General features: G+C 41.7%; 1 protein-coding gene across 2 annotated transcripts in view; it reads left to right on the top strand.

Annotated features, from left to right (window-relative positions):
* GALNT18 (polypeptide N-acetylgalactosaminyltransferase 18) overlaps positions 1-14,938 on the top strand; it is a 222,045-nt gene that overhangs the window by 143,007 nt on the left and 64,100 nt on the right. For both annotated transcript variants that reach the window (XM_054634744.2, XM_054634743.2), the window contains exon 7: positions 2,964-3,078. In XM_054634744.2, coding sequence (XP_054490719.1) covers positions 2,964-3,078 — 115 coding nt within the window. The remainder of the gene's footprint in view (positions 1-2,963; positions 3,079-14,938) is intronic.

Genomic DNA, 14,938 nt, shown 5'->3' with positions numbered 1-14,938 from the left:
TAATGTCTGGTCAGTGACACTGTGAGCAAAGGCTGCATTGGGTCCTTGCTTTGGGACAGTCTGGGTCTGCACTTTGTTCCCATGTCCAGAGTGTTGTCAGACTGGTACAGAACAATCCCTTTGTCTCAGGGAGGGGAGTAGTACCCTCTGAACCCACTGAGCAGCTCTGCTGAGAGTACAGGCCTTGCTTGTAGACACACATTCATTCCAAGGAGGGCGCTGGTACCTGTGCTCCAGCTCCCTGCAGAAAGGAAGTGTGAATGCTGTTCTTACCTCCTGAAAGCAGAACCTCAAACAGCACTGGCAGCTGTTTTTCATCCAGCAGCTATCTTGGCAGGCAGGCACTTTTCTCAGGTTCTGTCAGTTTAACACCCTCTGAACTGCACTGACCTATGAACAGAACCTAGAATTGGAAAGCAGGAGATAAAAATTAACAGGTTTGCCAAAGACAAACGTAAAAAGGGGTTAATTTCCACAGCGTTAGAAATAGTTATTGCTGTTAATGAACTCTGTTGACACTATAAAAATGTTCCTGTGAAGACAGGTTGAGAGAGTTTGGGTTGTCCAGCCTGGAGAAGAAAAGGCTCCAGGGAGGTTTACAGCACCTTCCAGTACCTAAATGGTGATTCCAAGAAAACTGGTAAGGGACAGAAGTAGGTAGTGATAGGGCAAGAGGGAACAGCTCTAAACTGACAGAAGGCAGGGTTATGTTAGATATTGAGATGAAATTCTCTGTGTGAGTGTGGTGAGGCACTGGAACAGGTTGCCAGGGAGGTTATGGATGTCCATTCATGGAGGCGTTCAAAGCCAGGCTGAATGGGGCTCTGAGCAACCTCATCTGTTTGAAGATGTACCTGCTCATGGCTGGGGTTTGGAATGAGATGATCTTTCAAGTCCTTTCCAGCCCAAGCCATTCTATGATCCTGTGATTAATTATAGGGAGTAACCATTATGATTTTTAAAATTAAAAGTAGTGAAACACAAAGTAATGACTTTTCCATCTTACCCCTAAACTCTGTTCCACATGAGGACTGGGCAGTGCATGTACTTTATGAATTTCAGGTTTGTCCCCTAGCTCTTTCCCTGGCACATTTTTTAATTCAGTGCAATATGCTGCATGTGTGTGTTGGACAATTAAAACAAACACACCAACAAACAAAGCCATGTGTATTGATGGATGGTTTCTATCTGCCTCCATTATTCTTTTAGAATTATAGCAAAGGGAAGCAGGTGCACTGAGAAACACTTAAAAAAAACAACAAAGGCAAAAGGACCTTATCATTAAAGAAGCATAAGTTTTGTATTGATGTTAACTGCTATTTTCTTCATTAATAAATACATCAAAGATGGTCTTTCATTGTTATAAAACGGGTACTATAGCACTTGGAGGCATTAATATATAGATTTCTGTAGAACTGTACAATTTGTGATTAAGACAGCCTATGATCTGTTTGAAAGCAGATGTGTCCACTAGCTGTAGCTTGAGTGTTCTCCATAAAAGCAGGGTGATTTCTCCTGTACTGCTAATTAATATCTTGTCATTACCAGAGTGCCAGCATAATAATCTGAAAACACATATTTATTTCTTGTAATTGTGGATTATAAGGTAGGAGAAAAATGAAAAGGCTAAATGACTCTGTATCCTTCTCTACTCATAAGGTGAAATTGTACCCTCTGTGGCTGAACTCTTACCTGACTAAAATTGGCTCTGTGTAGTAAAAATTGGTTGGTTCCTGTGGGATCTCAGCACATCGTTCCTGATGTCCAGAGATGCCAGGAGAACCCTTGGGGGTCTCGAAAATCCTGGAATGTTGCCAAGAGTGTTTGGTGGCTTGATTTTGATCCATCCACAGAAGTAACAAGAGTTTGAGGACAAGAGAATCACTTCAGCGTAAAAGGTGTAAAAGAGACACATTTAGAGGGTGAGATATAGACTTTAAGGTTTTTGGTACAGGGGGGTTATGGAGACAAGATGGAGGGATCAGGGCGTGTCTTGTCCTTCTTCTTTCTTCTTCTTGTCCTCCATCTCCTGTGGTGATGTTGGCACTTGGGGATTGGTTTATGGTGAAGGTGCACTTGCTAACATGGGTGAAGAGCATTGGGAAATAAAGGTAAATATTGTGTACGTAGATTTTAGTATAAAAAGACATGACCGCCCCGTGGGTGGTCAGAGAGTGCCTGTGACTGCTTGCAGATCAGACCTCTGTTGGGCAGACAGAAAATTTTGTAGATAAGAAATAATAAACAACCTGAAGACCGAAAGCTGAAGAGTCCAGACTCGTCCTTTGCATCGCGTGCCACCCAAGAACCACTCTACCCGTGTCGGGGCAGAGACAGACAGCCGGACCCGACAGGTTCCCACCATGACATAGGTAGAGTTTACTGATCCAGTAAAGCTATGTGATTTGTTTAGGTTTGGCTCAGGATAATGGACTAATGTTACACTGGTAAAGGCAGGCTTTGCTTGATTCTGTATTAAAAAAATGTATCTGGATGGTCCTATTCAAGAAATAATCTCTTTCTTTAGGTAAGCTTACAGACACAAGTTTTTAGCTCTAGCTGAACCTGGCTTCTGGCTAAACACACAGAACTGCACATCATTTGCAATTGTCACAGGCAAGAGCCTTGAGGACTTAGCAAGGACAGAGGCTACACTGGCTGGTGCCCCAGAAACAAAACTGGGGCACCTGGATCTCACACTACTAGCACTGAAATCCTTACTGCTCTGGTGAATATTTATGTCCAATAATTTGACTCTAATTTCCTTCAATGGTGCTCATTTCACTTTAGAATTAGGAATGTCAGAAGGCAAGGCTCAATAAAGCTCTTTGAGAAATACTTTCTTAAGAATCTGTTTTGCTGCATCATTTTACCTAGCAATGATAAATACAGTCTGTGCCTGAAAAATAAAATTCTTCATAATTTATCTGCTAATTTTGGTTGCTGATGATTTATTCTTCCAGAAGTCCTGCACTGATTGGATGCTTCATAGTAGACAGAGAATACTTCCAAGAGATTGGATTGCTGGATGAAGGCATGGAAGTATATGGAGGAGAGAATGTGGAGCTTGGAATCAGGGTAAGGAAAACAATTAGCCCATACTGGTGGCTTACATTTAAAATATAGCTTACTTCTTATTGCAGAGGGGGAAAGCAGTCCAAACCATGGATGATGGCATGGAAAGGAGATCCACAGCTCTGCAGACATGTACATTTATTTGAGGAGAGAGGAGGGAAAAAAGAGCAATAGCTCTCTTTACAGAGCTTAATCTGGGACAAGGGTAGATGTGTAGAATTTAGGATTGCTCTTTCAACAGAGTTTTGCAGAGTTGATAGCTAAATTTCCCTGCTTACCTGTGGTCCCAGACTCAGTAAGAACAGTTTCTCACAGGTGTGATGAGAAAAACCTTTCTAGATTACTTGGTTTATTTAAATTAGGAAAATCACTGTGGAGCAAAGTAGAATATAGGGGCATTTATGCTGCCTTCCAGACAGAAGGGAATTAAGGTATTCATAATGTGAATATATTGTGAGTGCATATATTTTCTTTTTCCATTGTACACTCTTCACCTGTTTACTATAATGCAGTATTGTGTGTGATTTGTGTACTTCTTTCTGTATCTCTTCACAGTTAAACACCTTTCTGTTCTCTTTGAGAATCTCTCAGGTTTTTGATAAGGGTGGAATTCCTAGGTAGATAATGGTAGTGAAAAATGGGGTGGTGTGTTATAAAAATAAATTCTGAGCCCTGCTAGGAAAGGTAAGGGAGAGGTAACATTGTGTTTTGAGACTTTTAGCTGCCAGAATATAAGCATACCGTTGTACAATAGCAAAAAAAGGGGAACTTACTGTAAGAATAGATAATTATCTCCTGAGACAGCAAGATATAACAAAAAATACTCATTTTTATTTCTGGCTTCTTGAAATTCTTTTTCTTCCGCCTGTTAGAGATAAAGAGGTTTTTCAGCCAGAGTGAAGCACAGACCCTCTTTCAGCTTTCTCTCTCCCTCTTTCACTTTTTTAAGGAAAGGGAGAGAGAAATGCAAGACTGCTTCTTTTAATAACATTGTTCTTCTCACTGTAAGGGCCAGAGAGCTGCCTTCTGCTCCCAAAAACTTTTTTTGCAACTCAGTGTTGCAATGAGTTGAAAATTACCATCACTTTGATTTTTCTGTTCTTTTTCCAACTGACAAAACATTATCGTTTCCTCATGAGTGCAAGGAGTTGTCTCTGGGTTTGCATCATGAGATGTCTCCTGTCTGGGCTGCAGCACTTAGCCTTGGAGGAGTTGATGTTGGTATGTTGGTAGACAAGGCCAGAGAGACACAATCTCTGCATAATTGAAATTTTGGAGTATGCTGGATCACTGAAATAAGGCCTGACACTGCTCTGATTTCCTTATGGCTTTTTCTCTGTCTCCAGGGAAGCAGTGCCTGACCTACATAAAATACTCTCATCTGTAACAGAGTGTAGTGTGCAAGGTAACATAATACATGCTTCCTTATCTGAATTTATGCTGGCTTGGATCTGCCTGTATGAAAACAAATTCCAGAGCTGTAATAAATTACAGATTGTTTAACAGTTTATTAATGCTCTTCTGACAATCCTCAGTGTGTCTGAGATCATCCAAGGGTGAGACTCAGTGAGGGGAGACCTCAGTGTGGTCTTCAATATCCTCACCAGGGGAGGTGGAGGTGCAGGCACTGATCTCTTCACTCGCGTGGCCAGGGGCAGGACCCAAGGGAATGGCCTCCAGCTGTGTCACAGAAGGTTTAGGTTGGATATCAGGAAAAGGTTTTTCACTCACAGGGGTGGTTGGGCACTGGAACATCTCTACATTACTTGTGGTGCTTTCAGCTGTGGGGCTGCTGATGAATGCCTTAATCAAAATAGTCATTGTTCTACAAAAACGACATTGTAATTACAGTATTAGTGCAATAAATAATGTTTCCCTTTTAAAATGCTGCTCTCCAATCTGTGACTATGTAGGCTCACTGCACCTCCTCTTTCATTGTCGTTTTCCTTTTTTTAAAGAAGTGTCTAGATTTTTTTAGTATTCTGCTGTGTGAAAAGCATTCTCATTCAGGATAATGGACAAGCAGACACTGTCTGTCCAAAATGGCCTGCTAGGGAAATTTTATGCAAAAGCTTGTAAGAGCAAACATCTAGAGGAACTGGAGAGTTTATTTTTGACTGCAGAAATAGCACATGTTAGAATCATTTGAGCTACCTGTTTATCTTAAACACAGTGGGTAGAACATGGTCCCATGTCCATCTATCACTGATTTTGTTCCAGAGGATGTAAAACTTCTGTGAGGAATTAGACCCTGACAAATGGAGACTTTTCCCACTATCCTCACCCAGGAGTTATGTTTGTCACCTCATCATCTGCACAAATATCTAGTTATTTATGTTATAGGAGTGCAAGAAAATCACCAACTATTGGAAACTGTATTTGAAGGATCCATTGCTGGCAAACCATTACAAGCCACAGAGAGCAGGACTTTGGAGGATTGTTCTCTTGATTCTGAATTTGCTTCAGAGCTGCTACTCAGCTCTGTTGGTCTCTGATTTGGAATACTGTTTTAACTACTAAGATTTTCACCCTTGTCTGTGGATTTGCAACAGCATTTGTAAAATACTAAACATATATTATTAAATAAATATTAATAGAAATCTTTTGCCTTGAGCTAGAAGCTGGCAGATGAGTTCAAAACATGAATGGATTTGATTCTTAGAAGAAACTCTTTACTCTTCAACCAAATGTTTTCTTGTAAATCTGTTTATTTGCCTCAAAAGACAAAAAAAGGCAGGCTGGTTGATGCAAGACTTAATAGAATCCTCTTTGAGCAGTTCAATCACTTTAACTGGGGTTTAGAAAGATTCATTTACTGTGAAGAAGCATCATATTTATAATTAAGTTAGAATGAGTGGTGCTTCTTTTTTGTTCAATCATTCCCAATTGAATGGACTTCAGTGTGCTTTTAAATTACCAGGTTGCATTTGGAGGGCAGATTGGAATCACATTTTCATCCATGTGACCAAGCAGGAACTGTGTTGGTAACTGCCTTAAAAGAATGTGAGTGTAAGGCTGGTGTTTCTCAGTGTCATTTGGGCTCAGCTTCTGGCTTGGGCCTGCACAAGCAGTTCTTGTGGCCGTGGAAGACCCTACAAATCCTCTGCCATCAGTTGCATTCATTCAGCCAGATTCTGCTTTGCATGGTTCATGTCTGGTTTGCAGTAGGCTTCTTAAAGGCCTCTTCCAATTCCTACTGAAGTCAGAAGAAGATTTTCTATCAAAAGCAACCCTGTAGCAATTCTTTTGTCTTTTAAAGCAGCCTACATACTTGATAAAGCTCTGGAATATCTGTTACAAGAAGTTATTTGTGCCACTTTTAGGGATGCCCTAACAAATACTCCGTGATTTGCCTCAGGTCCCAGACTAAGTCATCATCAGAGTCATGGGAATGCAAGCCCAGGCTTTGACTTAGAGTAATTCTGTGTGTCACAAAGACTTTGTGCTTGCAGATGAATTTGTGTTCACTAGGATATAATGGCCCTCTTAAGTGGGTAAGAGGAAAATTTATTAGAAGCTAAAAGCTCTTTAAGGGATTGGGTCTTGTTCCAACTAAATGCTATATCAGGACTTTACATCAGGTGACCCAGGAGGAAAATTGCATTTATAGTTAGACTGAGTGTGGCACACTACTTTTGTGTAGTATATTTCTGTAGTGAAATTAATTGCTTCATTTCTTGCTAGTCGGGTGGTTTGTCTGCAGACCTTTTGTGAATCTCGTGCTGTTTCTGATGGTGGAGAACTGGAGGAATGCAGTTAATGAATAGAGATGGAGAAATTAGTTACTTGAGCAAAAAATAGTCCCAGGGTTCTTTGGGGTATTTTCCATACATGAGGGTCCCTCTGTGGCAAAGCAAGCAGATGTGAAGTCTGTCATGGCTCTCTCTGATCTATTGTTTTTGAATTCCAGAAGTTAATATTTGTTTGTTAGTTTTGGGCTGGGTCTTTGGGTCTTACCTATCTTGTCTTTTCTTTAACCTCCTCCCCACAACATGCTTCTGGGATCGTGATTTTTCATTGCTTTTTTCATTGCTTCTTAGTTAAGTGAGTCTCTCCCATTTGGTGCCTAGAAACTGATGGCTGCTTACATGTTCCAGCCATTTCCAGTCCACAGTGTGTGTGTATCCTGATTGTTTCTCACCTGAGATCTTTCTTACAATATTGCCCTTGGGATAGTGTTCTTTTTGTTAATCACAGGCAAGTGAAGGTACTTACACTTGGCCCCAAATCTCCATATTTATGGGGAAACATTTCACCCTTTTTCCTCTTTACCTGGAAGTTTCCAGCAATTTTACCTGTCGGTGTTCCTAACACAGGCCATAAATGACACGAAACTGTGACTATATTGCATGTAAATAGATGTCTGACTTTATTAAGGAAAGCCTTTGCACAGCTGTCCTGGCCATGGCTGGGGTGGAGATAATTTTGTTCCTAGAAGCTGGTACAGTGCTGTGTTTTGGGTTTAGGATGAGGATAATGTTAAACTGCACCAACAGTGTTCAAGCTCAAGTGAAGTTTCACAGCACATAGGCTACACTGGGTTACATTTTCTCCTTCTCCTTGCCATGCTCTTGTTCTAGCTCCTGCAGCAGCTCACCAGTGCTTTGGGCCTGCCAGCACAGTGGTCTGCCCCACACTGCTGCCTCTGAACACCTCTGCTTCAGTAAACTTTTATTTTCTTTCAGATACAGGGTTAATTGTAATGCTAATCCGTTCGTGATTTGCCCTGCTGCCTCACAAACTGTTTTGTTAGGCAGATTGACGGGCTGGCGTGCCAGTGTGATAAATATGGCCAGGAGACTCCTTTAAAAAGGCCTTTATTACCCGAGGGGTTGCGCACAGCGCCGCTGCTCCCACAGCACGGTGCTGAGGAGGAGGAGGAGGAGGAGTGCAGCAGGAGGGTGCGTGCAGCTTTGTCTCTCGGCAGAGCTGGGGCTTCCACCCTCAAGAGAATCCTTAGGAAGATGATGTTGGCTTGTAGTCCAGGGGTATCACCCAAGCTGAGCACTATTAAAGTTATGGTGGCAGGACGGAATCCGGCTCTGGTCAAGGGTGGGTGATTTAGTGTGGTTCTGGGGGGTTAAAGTCAGAGTTCATGTGCTGGTTTGTTGTTTTGAGAGGGTTCATATAGTTCCCACAGCCTCTCATTTGAATTCAGTCCGGGTGCAAGGCCGGGGAGCAGGGGAGCAGGGGAGCAGGGGAAGTGGTTCCTGACAGGAATGGATACAAATCTAAGGTGAGATGGAAAGGGGCACAAATGCAGAGTATGACTGAGAGAGGTACAAATACAGGGTAAAATGGTAACATAGAACAACAGCAACTCAAGGCAAGTCCTAGAACTCTGACATTCAATGTTTAACAACAGACCAACACTTCAAATTAAGACCCTATCCACTTCATTAACATCAACTAGCAATTACTTCTCTAAAAAAGAGCTCTCATCTCCAGGGTTTCATTTCTCACACCAAGAGGTAGAAATGTCAGGAAAGGAACCAAGAAGATTGAAGGGATTTTTCACCCAACTGCTGTGTTGTGGGACTGTTTGCATGGAGAGGGAGTAGTGGGCTGTGCCATGTGTGCCTGGTGTCCCTTTCTGTCCTTGCTGCTGGGCCTACCTCCGTTGCACTCCACTGAGCAATGGAGATCTTCCCCAAATATGCCTCAGGAAAATTAATCAAGATGTTCCCCATTTTTGCACTTGCAGCTATCATCACTTCTTGTAGTCTTAAAGCCATGTTTTTAGCTTGTTTTCAGTAAGAAGGCCAATATCCTTTGCCACTAGGGAATGATTTGCTCTACAGAAAACATCCTCAGTACGTGATCACAAGTGCTGCTCAACAGTACAAGGTTGGTGATGTGTAAAGGCAAAGGGCTGAGAAGTCCAAAAATAGAAATATCCTTAGTTGTTACTCTGAGATAACTTTTAAATACTGCTTTTTCATATAATGATTCTCTTTAAATTTTCATTAAAGCTTTAAATAGAGAGAAGTTTATTTTGCTTTTATCCATTTTGTGAAATTAAGAGGAGACAATTTCTAGATTGAAGCCTGAAAGAAAAAGATGGTAAAGATTGACCAAATGTTGCTTCTTACAAGATGTAGCCAATGCTTTTCATAGGTCACACTTTCACCAAGACAAAAAGAATTCCTTAGCAGTGCAAGTGTGGCATAAGCACTTGCCTAGCACCCTGTGTAACCAGCAGTGGCTTATCTGTGTGCACAGGATTATTCCTGAAGTTAATTTTGTTTTGCAAAGTACCTCACTGTGTCAACAATTTGAATCCCAAGATGACACAGGCTAAAATTCTCTCTTTACAGGATTGTAATTCCAACAGGTTAAAAAAAGAAAGGCTCTATTGAGAAGAAAACAAGTAATTGCCATGCCTCCAAATTCTGCCAGTCATGACACTACTGAGTTTTTTGGCTTGCTCTGGTTTCAGTCACTCCTACATTGGAATAATTGTTTTTCCCTCTGTTCTTATGAATGCCTCAGCAGGTAATCTGCAGCTACAGCATGTGTAATTATACATTACCAGTGAATCAGTTTTGTGGTTTTGCTATTTCTGGGGAGAGAACATGTTATTAGCTGCTCCCACAGGAAAGAAAAGTATTACAGCAGCAGCTAACATGGGACATCACTATACCCTACAAGGAAGGATGAGGAGGCACTTGGAGATTTCTCACAAGTGTTTTTTCACCAACTGTGCATGTGTAGTTGCACATTACCAACTGGGAAGTAATACAGATATATTTATGTTTTATGAGAGGAAAGTGTTATTTATAGTGGTATGGGAAATAGTAAAACAGTTTAACTCAATATACACTTACACATCAATGGACTCAGGTGAGATGCAAGTTAATTAGTGCATTATTAGCCTCATGTTTAATGCTCTCCTGCACTTTCAAGTCATAGTGTAATTGCCATTGTACCTTCTTATATTCCAAGTCTTCATGGCCTAAGCTGGGAAGATTCCATATTTGTGGCTTTCCTCTAGAATTTAATTTCCTTGAGATATTTTAATATTGCAAGACTGATTTAGTAATCTAACAAAGATTAGAGGAAGACCAGTGAGGGAGAGCAAGGGGTTGTTGTGGTAGTACAGAAGTGAGTAGATGACTGAGATGGGTTCACCAGGATGGATGCAGCATGTTCAGGTCACAGGTGTGAAGGCCAGACACCTTTATGTGTGTGACAGCACCTTATATTGTAAGGCAAGGCAGTGAGGCAAAAGACCAGCCTGGCTGAACAGGGAATTCTTCAAGAGCTCTTGCCTCAGTCTTTAATAGTACTGATAGAATTTGGGCTACTGTGCTGTGGAAAGGGACCTGGGGCTCCTGCCAATGGCAAACTGAATGTGGGTCAGCAGTGCCCTGCAGCCAGGAGGGCCAGGCCTGTCCTGAGGCCCAGCCAGGAGGGCCAGGCCTGTCCTGAGGCACAGCCAGGAGGGCCAGGCCTGTCCTGAGGGCATCGGGCACAGCCAGGAGGGCCAGGCCTGTCCTGAGGGCATCAGGCACAGCCAGGAGGGCCAGGCCTGTCCTGAGGGCATCGGGCACAGCCAGGAGGGCCAGGCCTGTCCTGAGGCACAGCCAGGAGAGCCAGGCCTGTCCTGAGGGCATCAGGCACAGCCAGGAGGGCCAGGCCTGTCCTGAGGCACAGCCAGGAGGGCCAGCCCTGTCCTGGGGACATCAGGCACAGCCAGGAGGGCCAGCCCTGTCCTGGGGGCACAGCCAGGTGTGAGGGTTTCCAGGATGAGGTGAGACATTAATCTGACTCTATATATTTTAGAAGGTTGATTTATTATATTATGATGTTATGTTATATGATATGAAAATGATATATTAAAACTATACTAAAGAAAGAGAAAGACATCAGAAGGCTAGCAAAGAATGAATAATAAAAACCCATGACTGACTAGAGTCTTGACACAGCTGACTGTGATTGGTCATTAATTAAAAACAATTCACATGGCACCAATCAAAGATGCACTTGTTGGTAAGCAACCTCCAGACCCCATTCCAAGCAATCAGATAATTATTGTTTGCATTTCTTTTCTGAGGCTTCTCAGCTCCTCAGGAGAAAATCCTGGTGAAGGGATTTTTCATAAAATATAACCGTGACAACAGAGGTGGCTGGCACTGGAACAGGCTCCCCAGGGAAGTGGCCACCACAGCGAGTCTGACAGAGTTGAGGAAGTGTTTGGGCCATGCTCTCAGACACGTGGTGTGACTCTTGTGGTGTCCTGTGCAGGGCCAGTGATTGAACTTTGATGATCCTTGTGGGTCCCTCCCACCCCAGCATGTTGTATTCTATGATCAGGCTTTAGGCACAGTGCAAGATGAACAAGACTGATCAGGCTAAGTGTAGCTGTGGTAAGGAGAGAAAGGTAAAGCCATAAAAGATGGCCAGCACAGTACATTGCTCCATGAATACTAAACCAGTGGCAATCCTGTTTTTCAGTCTCCTTTTGTGCTTTTTAAGACAAAAAGTGATTTCTTTTACTTCCTGTTGATAACATCAACTTGGCAACGCAGTGATTGATGTGTGGGTTCTTGACTGTGCCTGGCAATGAGATGGACACACTTGGCAGAGAACTGGATGGGGCCCTAAGTGACCCTTGCCATGTGTTACCTCCAAGTAACACAGGTGGAGAGTGGTTCCTGCAGTTCCAAGGAGCAGCACACCATGCATAGTTTAACAGTACACTCTAACAGTTTCACAGCTCATGAAGATACATGCAAAATTAATCCCTGCAGAACAAAACAATTGAAAAAGTACATAATGAAGCAATTAGCTAAAAGAGGAAGACAAGTAATGACCATTTAATTTGTGAAGAATCTTTACATGTATTAGGTTTTCAATAAGAGTGTTTTATGAAGGCACAATTAATGTAAAATGAGGCCTGTGAGGCAATTAATGATGACTTCAAAAGTTAGATTTAAGGGATAATTTACATATTAAAACTGAAGAGCAGCTCTAGTTATGTTAAAGTCTTTTATTTTTCTTTTAAAAAGCCTTTTAGATTGTGAGGGGGTGTTTTTGTAGGTTACTTAGAGTTTCACATTAATCTGTCAGCTTGGTTATGAAAAAAGGCTGTTCTTCCATACAAATAAATAAGTTTACCTGAAAGTAAGTATGACAGGATTGTGTGATGATCAGACATATTTAGTAAAGGTTAACTGAATTCAGCAGAGATATTACCTAAATAAATATTAACATATTCCATCCAGTGGGTACAGTTTCTAGCTCTGCAGAGGCAGATACCCAGTAACAAATGTGCACGACAATCCAAAAACTTCCAGGGTGTGATGGAAAAGCCACTGATAGCAACTAGAAATATGAGCCTTGATTTCAGTGATCTTTGTGTCTGACACTCTCTCTGTCCTTTCTGCAGTCACCTGTCCAGATACCAAAATAAAAATGCAGATTCAAAATGATTATGGTATGAAATGCACATAGCTTATTCCTACTTGTCTGTAGAACATCAGGCTCATTACTTTTATCAGTAAACAATTAATGGTAATGACAAAGGATGACAAGATTTGCAAGTAGTTTTTACAATAAATTGTTCCCAAAAATATATTTCAAAGATACTGGTAACTAATTAGTTTGTATCCACAGTAGTAATTAATTTACACTGACTGTTTTTTTAACTTTGGGGCATCTTTAATGAGTACTTCTAATTTTGTAATTTGCAACCTTCACAGAAGCTAGAAATTACTTCAGCTTTTTGAGAAATCACTTAATTATGAAGAGGTTTTTGTTTGCAGTCCAAATGAGGTGATGGTATCAAACAAGGTCACACCAGCTCTTGGAGGAACTGCACGCTCTGTGTAAATTTAATGAATGCAGTGCATGCTAATCAACTGCTCCATGACTTGTAGGTTTTTGGTTTTGTTATTAGATTAAGGTTCTAGAACATAAAGAGAACACTCAGTGATTAAAGAGATAAAAAGAAACTTCTAATGAAGAAGTGTTATATCATTTTATAATGAAGTATATATTAAATATTTGAGAAAGGGATCAACTTCAGAGTTGCAATTGTTTGGATAAATACGCAAATTCAAATACATTTAAATGAAATTGGAGAGGATTTACTAAATAATGTAGTGAAAGATGTTTTCCAGATGTGAATGGAGTTTGCTTAAAACACCTTGTTAGCAGATTGATGTGGGTATTTGTAAGGAAGTGTGAGTGACACATGGCTCTGCAGTGCTGTGGGATGCCTGGTGGGAGCGAGTGAGGGCTGACAGGGGTTTCAGGACTTGACGAGTTGCTCTGAGCAGCCACTCGGTGTGCTCCTGCCCCTGTGGCTGCCTCCCCTGTGCCATCCATCCCCCTGCACTGCCCCATGCTCAGCTCCTGTCCCCCTCCAGCACAGCTGTGCCACCACCTGTGTCCTCTCCATGGTTTTAAGTCCTCTCCTGACTCTCCCAGTGTGGAGCCCCTGTTTTCTGTTGCTCTGAGGTGCTGCCCGAACCTTGGTAAACAGAAATACTCCCAGATTTAGGGCCACAGCTATAACGATGTGCCAATAAACATTCAGTAAATTACCAGCGTGAAGTGCTCAGAGTGCACAGATTGTCCACAAGCCACAACACCTGAAGATGCAAAAGAGAGTTTTCCCCTCCTTCCCCCCTCCCCTCCCCTCCAATAGGGTCTCTGTACTCATTTCATGTCCCTGTCATCTCTCCTTTGATTGCTTAGTTTAGATCATGGGCCATGCTGATTTTAGTCTTTCAGCTCTGTAAGTGTTCACCTTGGCACTGCTACTGTCCCTTTGGACCTAGAATTTTTTTATGCGATTTTGCTACCTAGCAATGAAGAAACAAGGAAAGTTTTCAAGAAGAGAAATCTCTCTAAGCCCTTCTTGGGGCTATACCAAATATATGAACCTCCTCAGGAAATTCAAGAATAAAGAGCCCTTTCTCAGGCTGCCTTGGAAGGGAACATTGAAAGTGCACTGAAGTGGGCTCAGAGCTCTTTGGAAGGGAAACTCCAGTTGCTGTGTTCTTTTCCTGAAAGACTGTTTTTGCAATGTAAGCCAGCAGGACCAGAACCTCAGGAAGTTCCTCCAGAGTAAAGCAAATGTTTTGCCTGTCTGAGACTCCAGCAATCATGGAAAGTACTCCCAAAGATACATTGGCCACATTGATCACATTTCAAAACTTTCTAAGGCAAAGTCTGAGGCCTGCTGGTACAGTTTTGCAATTGATGCCTTTACAGCATGGCATGTGAATTGCTATTTATTGTGTCACAGTGATGAAAGCATATGTTATTTTTTACAACTGCATATGTATATTTCAGGATTTGGCAGGAAACTGAGATTTTTGCTGGTAATTTCCACTGCTTGCCTATCATAGGTAAATTGTCTTCGTGGGCAATAGGTAAAGTTGCTGAATTTCCTTTTAACCATGGTTTAGGAAATTAATCAAGTGTTTTCCTTGCAATTTGTACAAGTAGGTTAGTCATTAAGCATTACTGATTGCAGCCACAGTATGCTCAGAAATAGAAAAACCATTCCACGTGGTTTGAAAAAGGTTTTGAAGCCCTTCAAAACATGGTTTTCTTATCTTTAGACTTCTTGCTAAAGCCATGGGTGATAATTTGAAGAAGCTCTACTGATTTTTAACTTTTGCATGTGTTTATAGCCATCAAATAAAATAGCAGTACAGGAAAACTAGTACGGTGCTATTCAGTGTGGATAAAGCCTGAATAAAGATTGCTAATGACAGCAAAAACCAGCTGCAAAATCCACAGGGGAAGTGTGTGAAGCTGTGAGGAACTAACCCCTCAGTTGCTATTTCTTCTTGTCTACAGGAATTTTACTGGATGAAGACAGGCCACTCCAAAAGGCTTCTCAGCT

Source organism: Agelaius phoeniceus, chromosome 6 (assembly GCF_051311805.1).
Source record: "Agelaius phoeniceus isolate bAgePho1 chromosome 6, bAgePho1.hap1, whole genome shotgun sequence".
NCBI classification, from domain to species: Eukaryota; Metazoa; Chordata; class Aves; order Passeriformes; family Icteridae; genus Agelaius; species Agelaius phoeniceus.
This window is presented reverse-complemented; position numbering and strand designations above follow the sequence as displayed.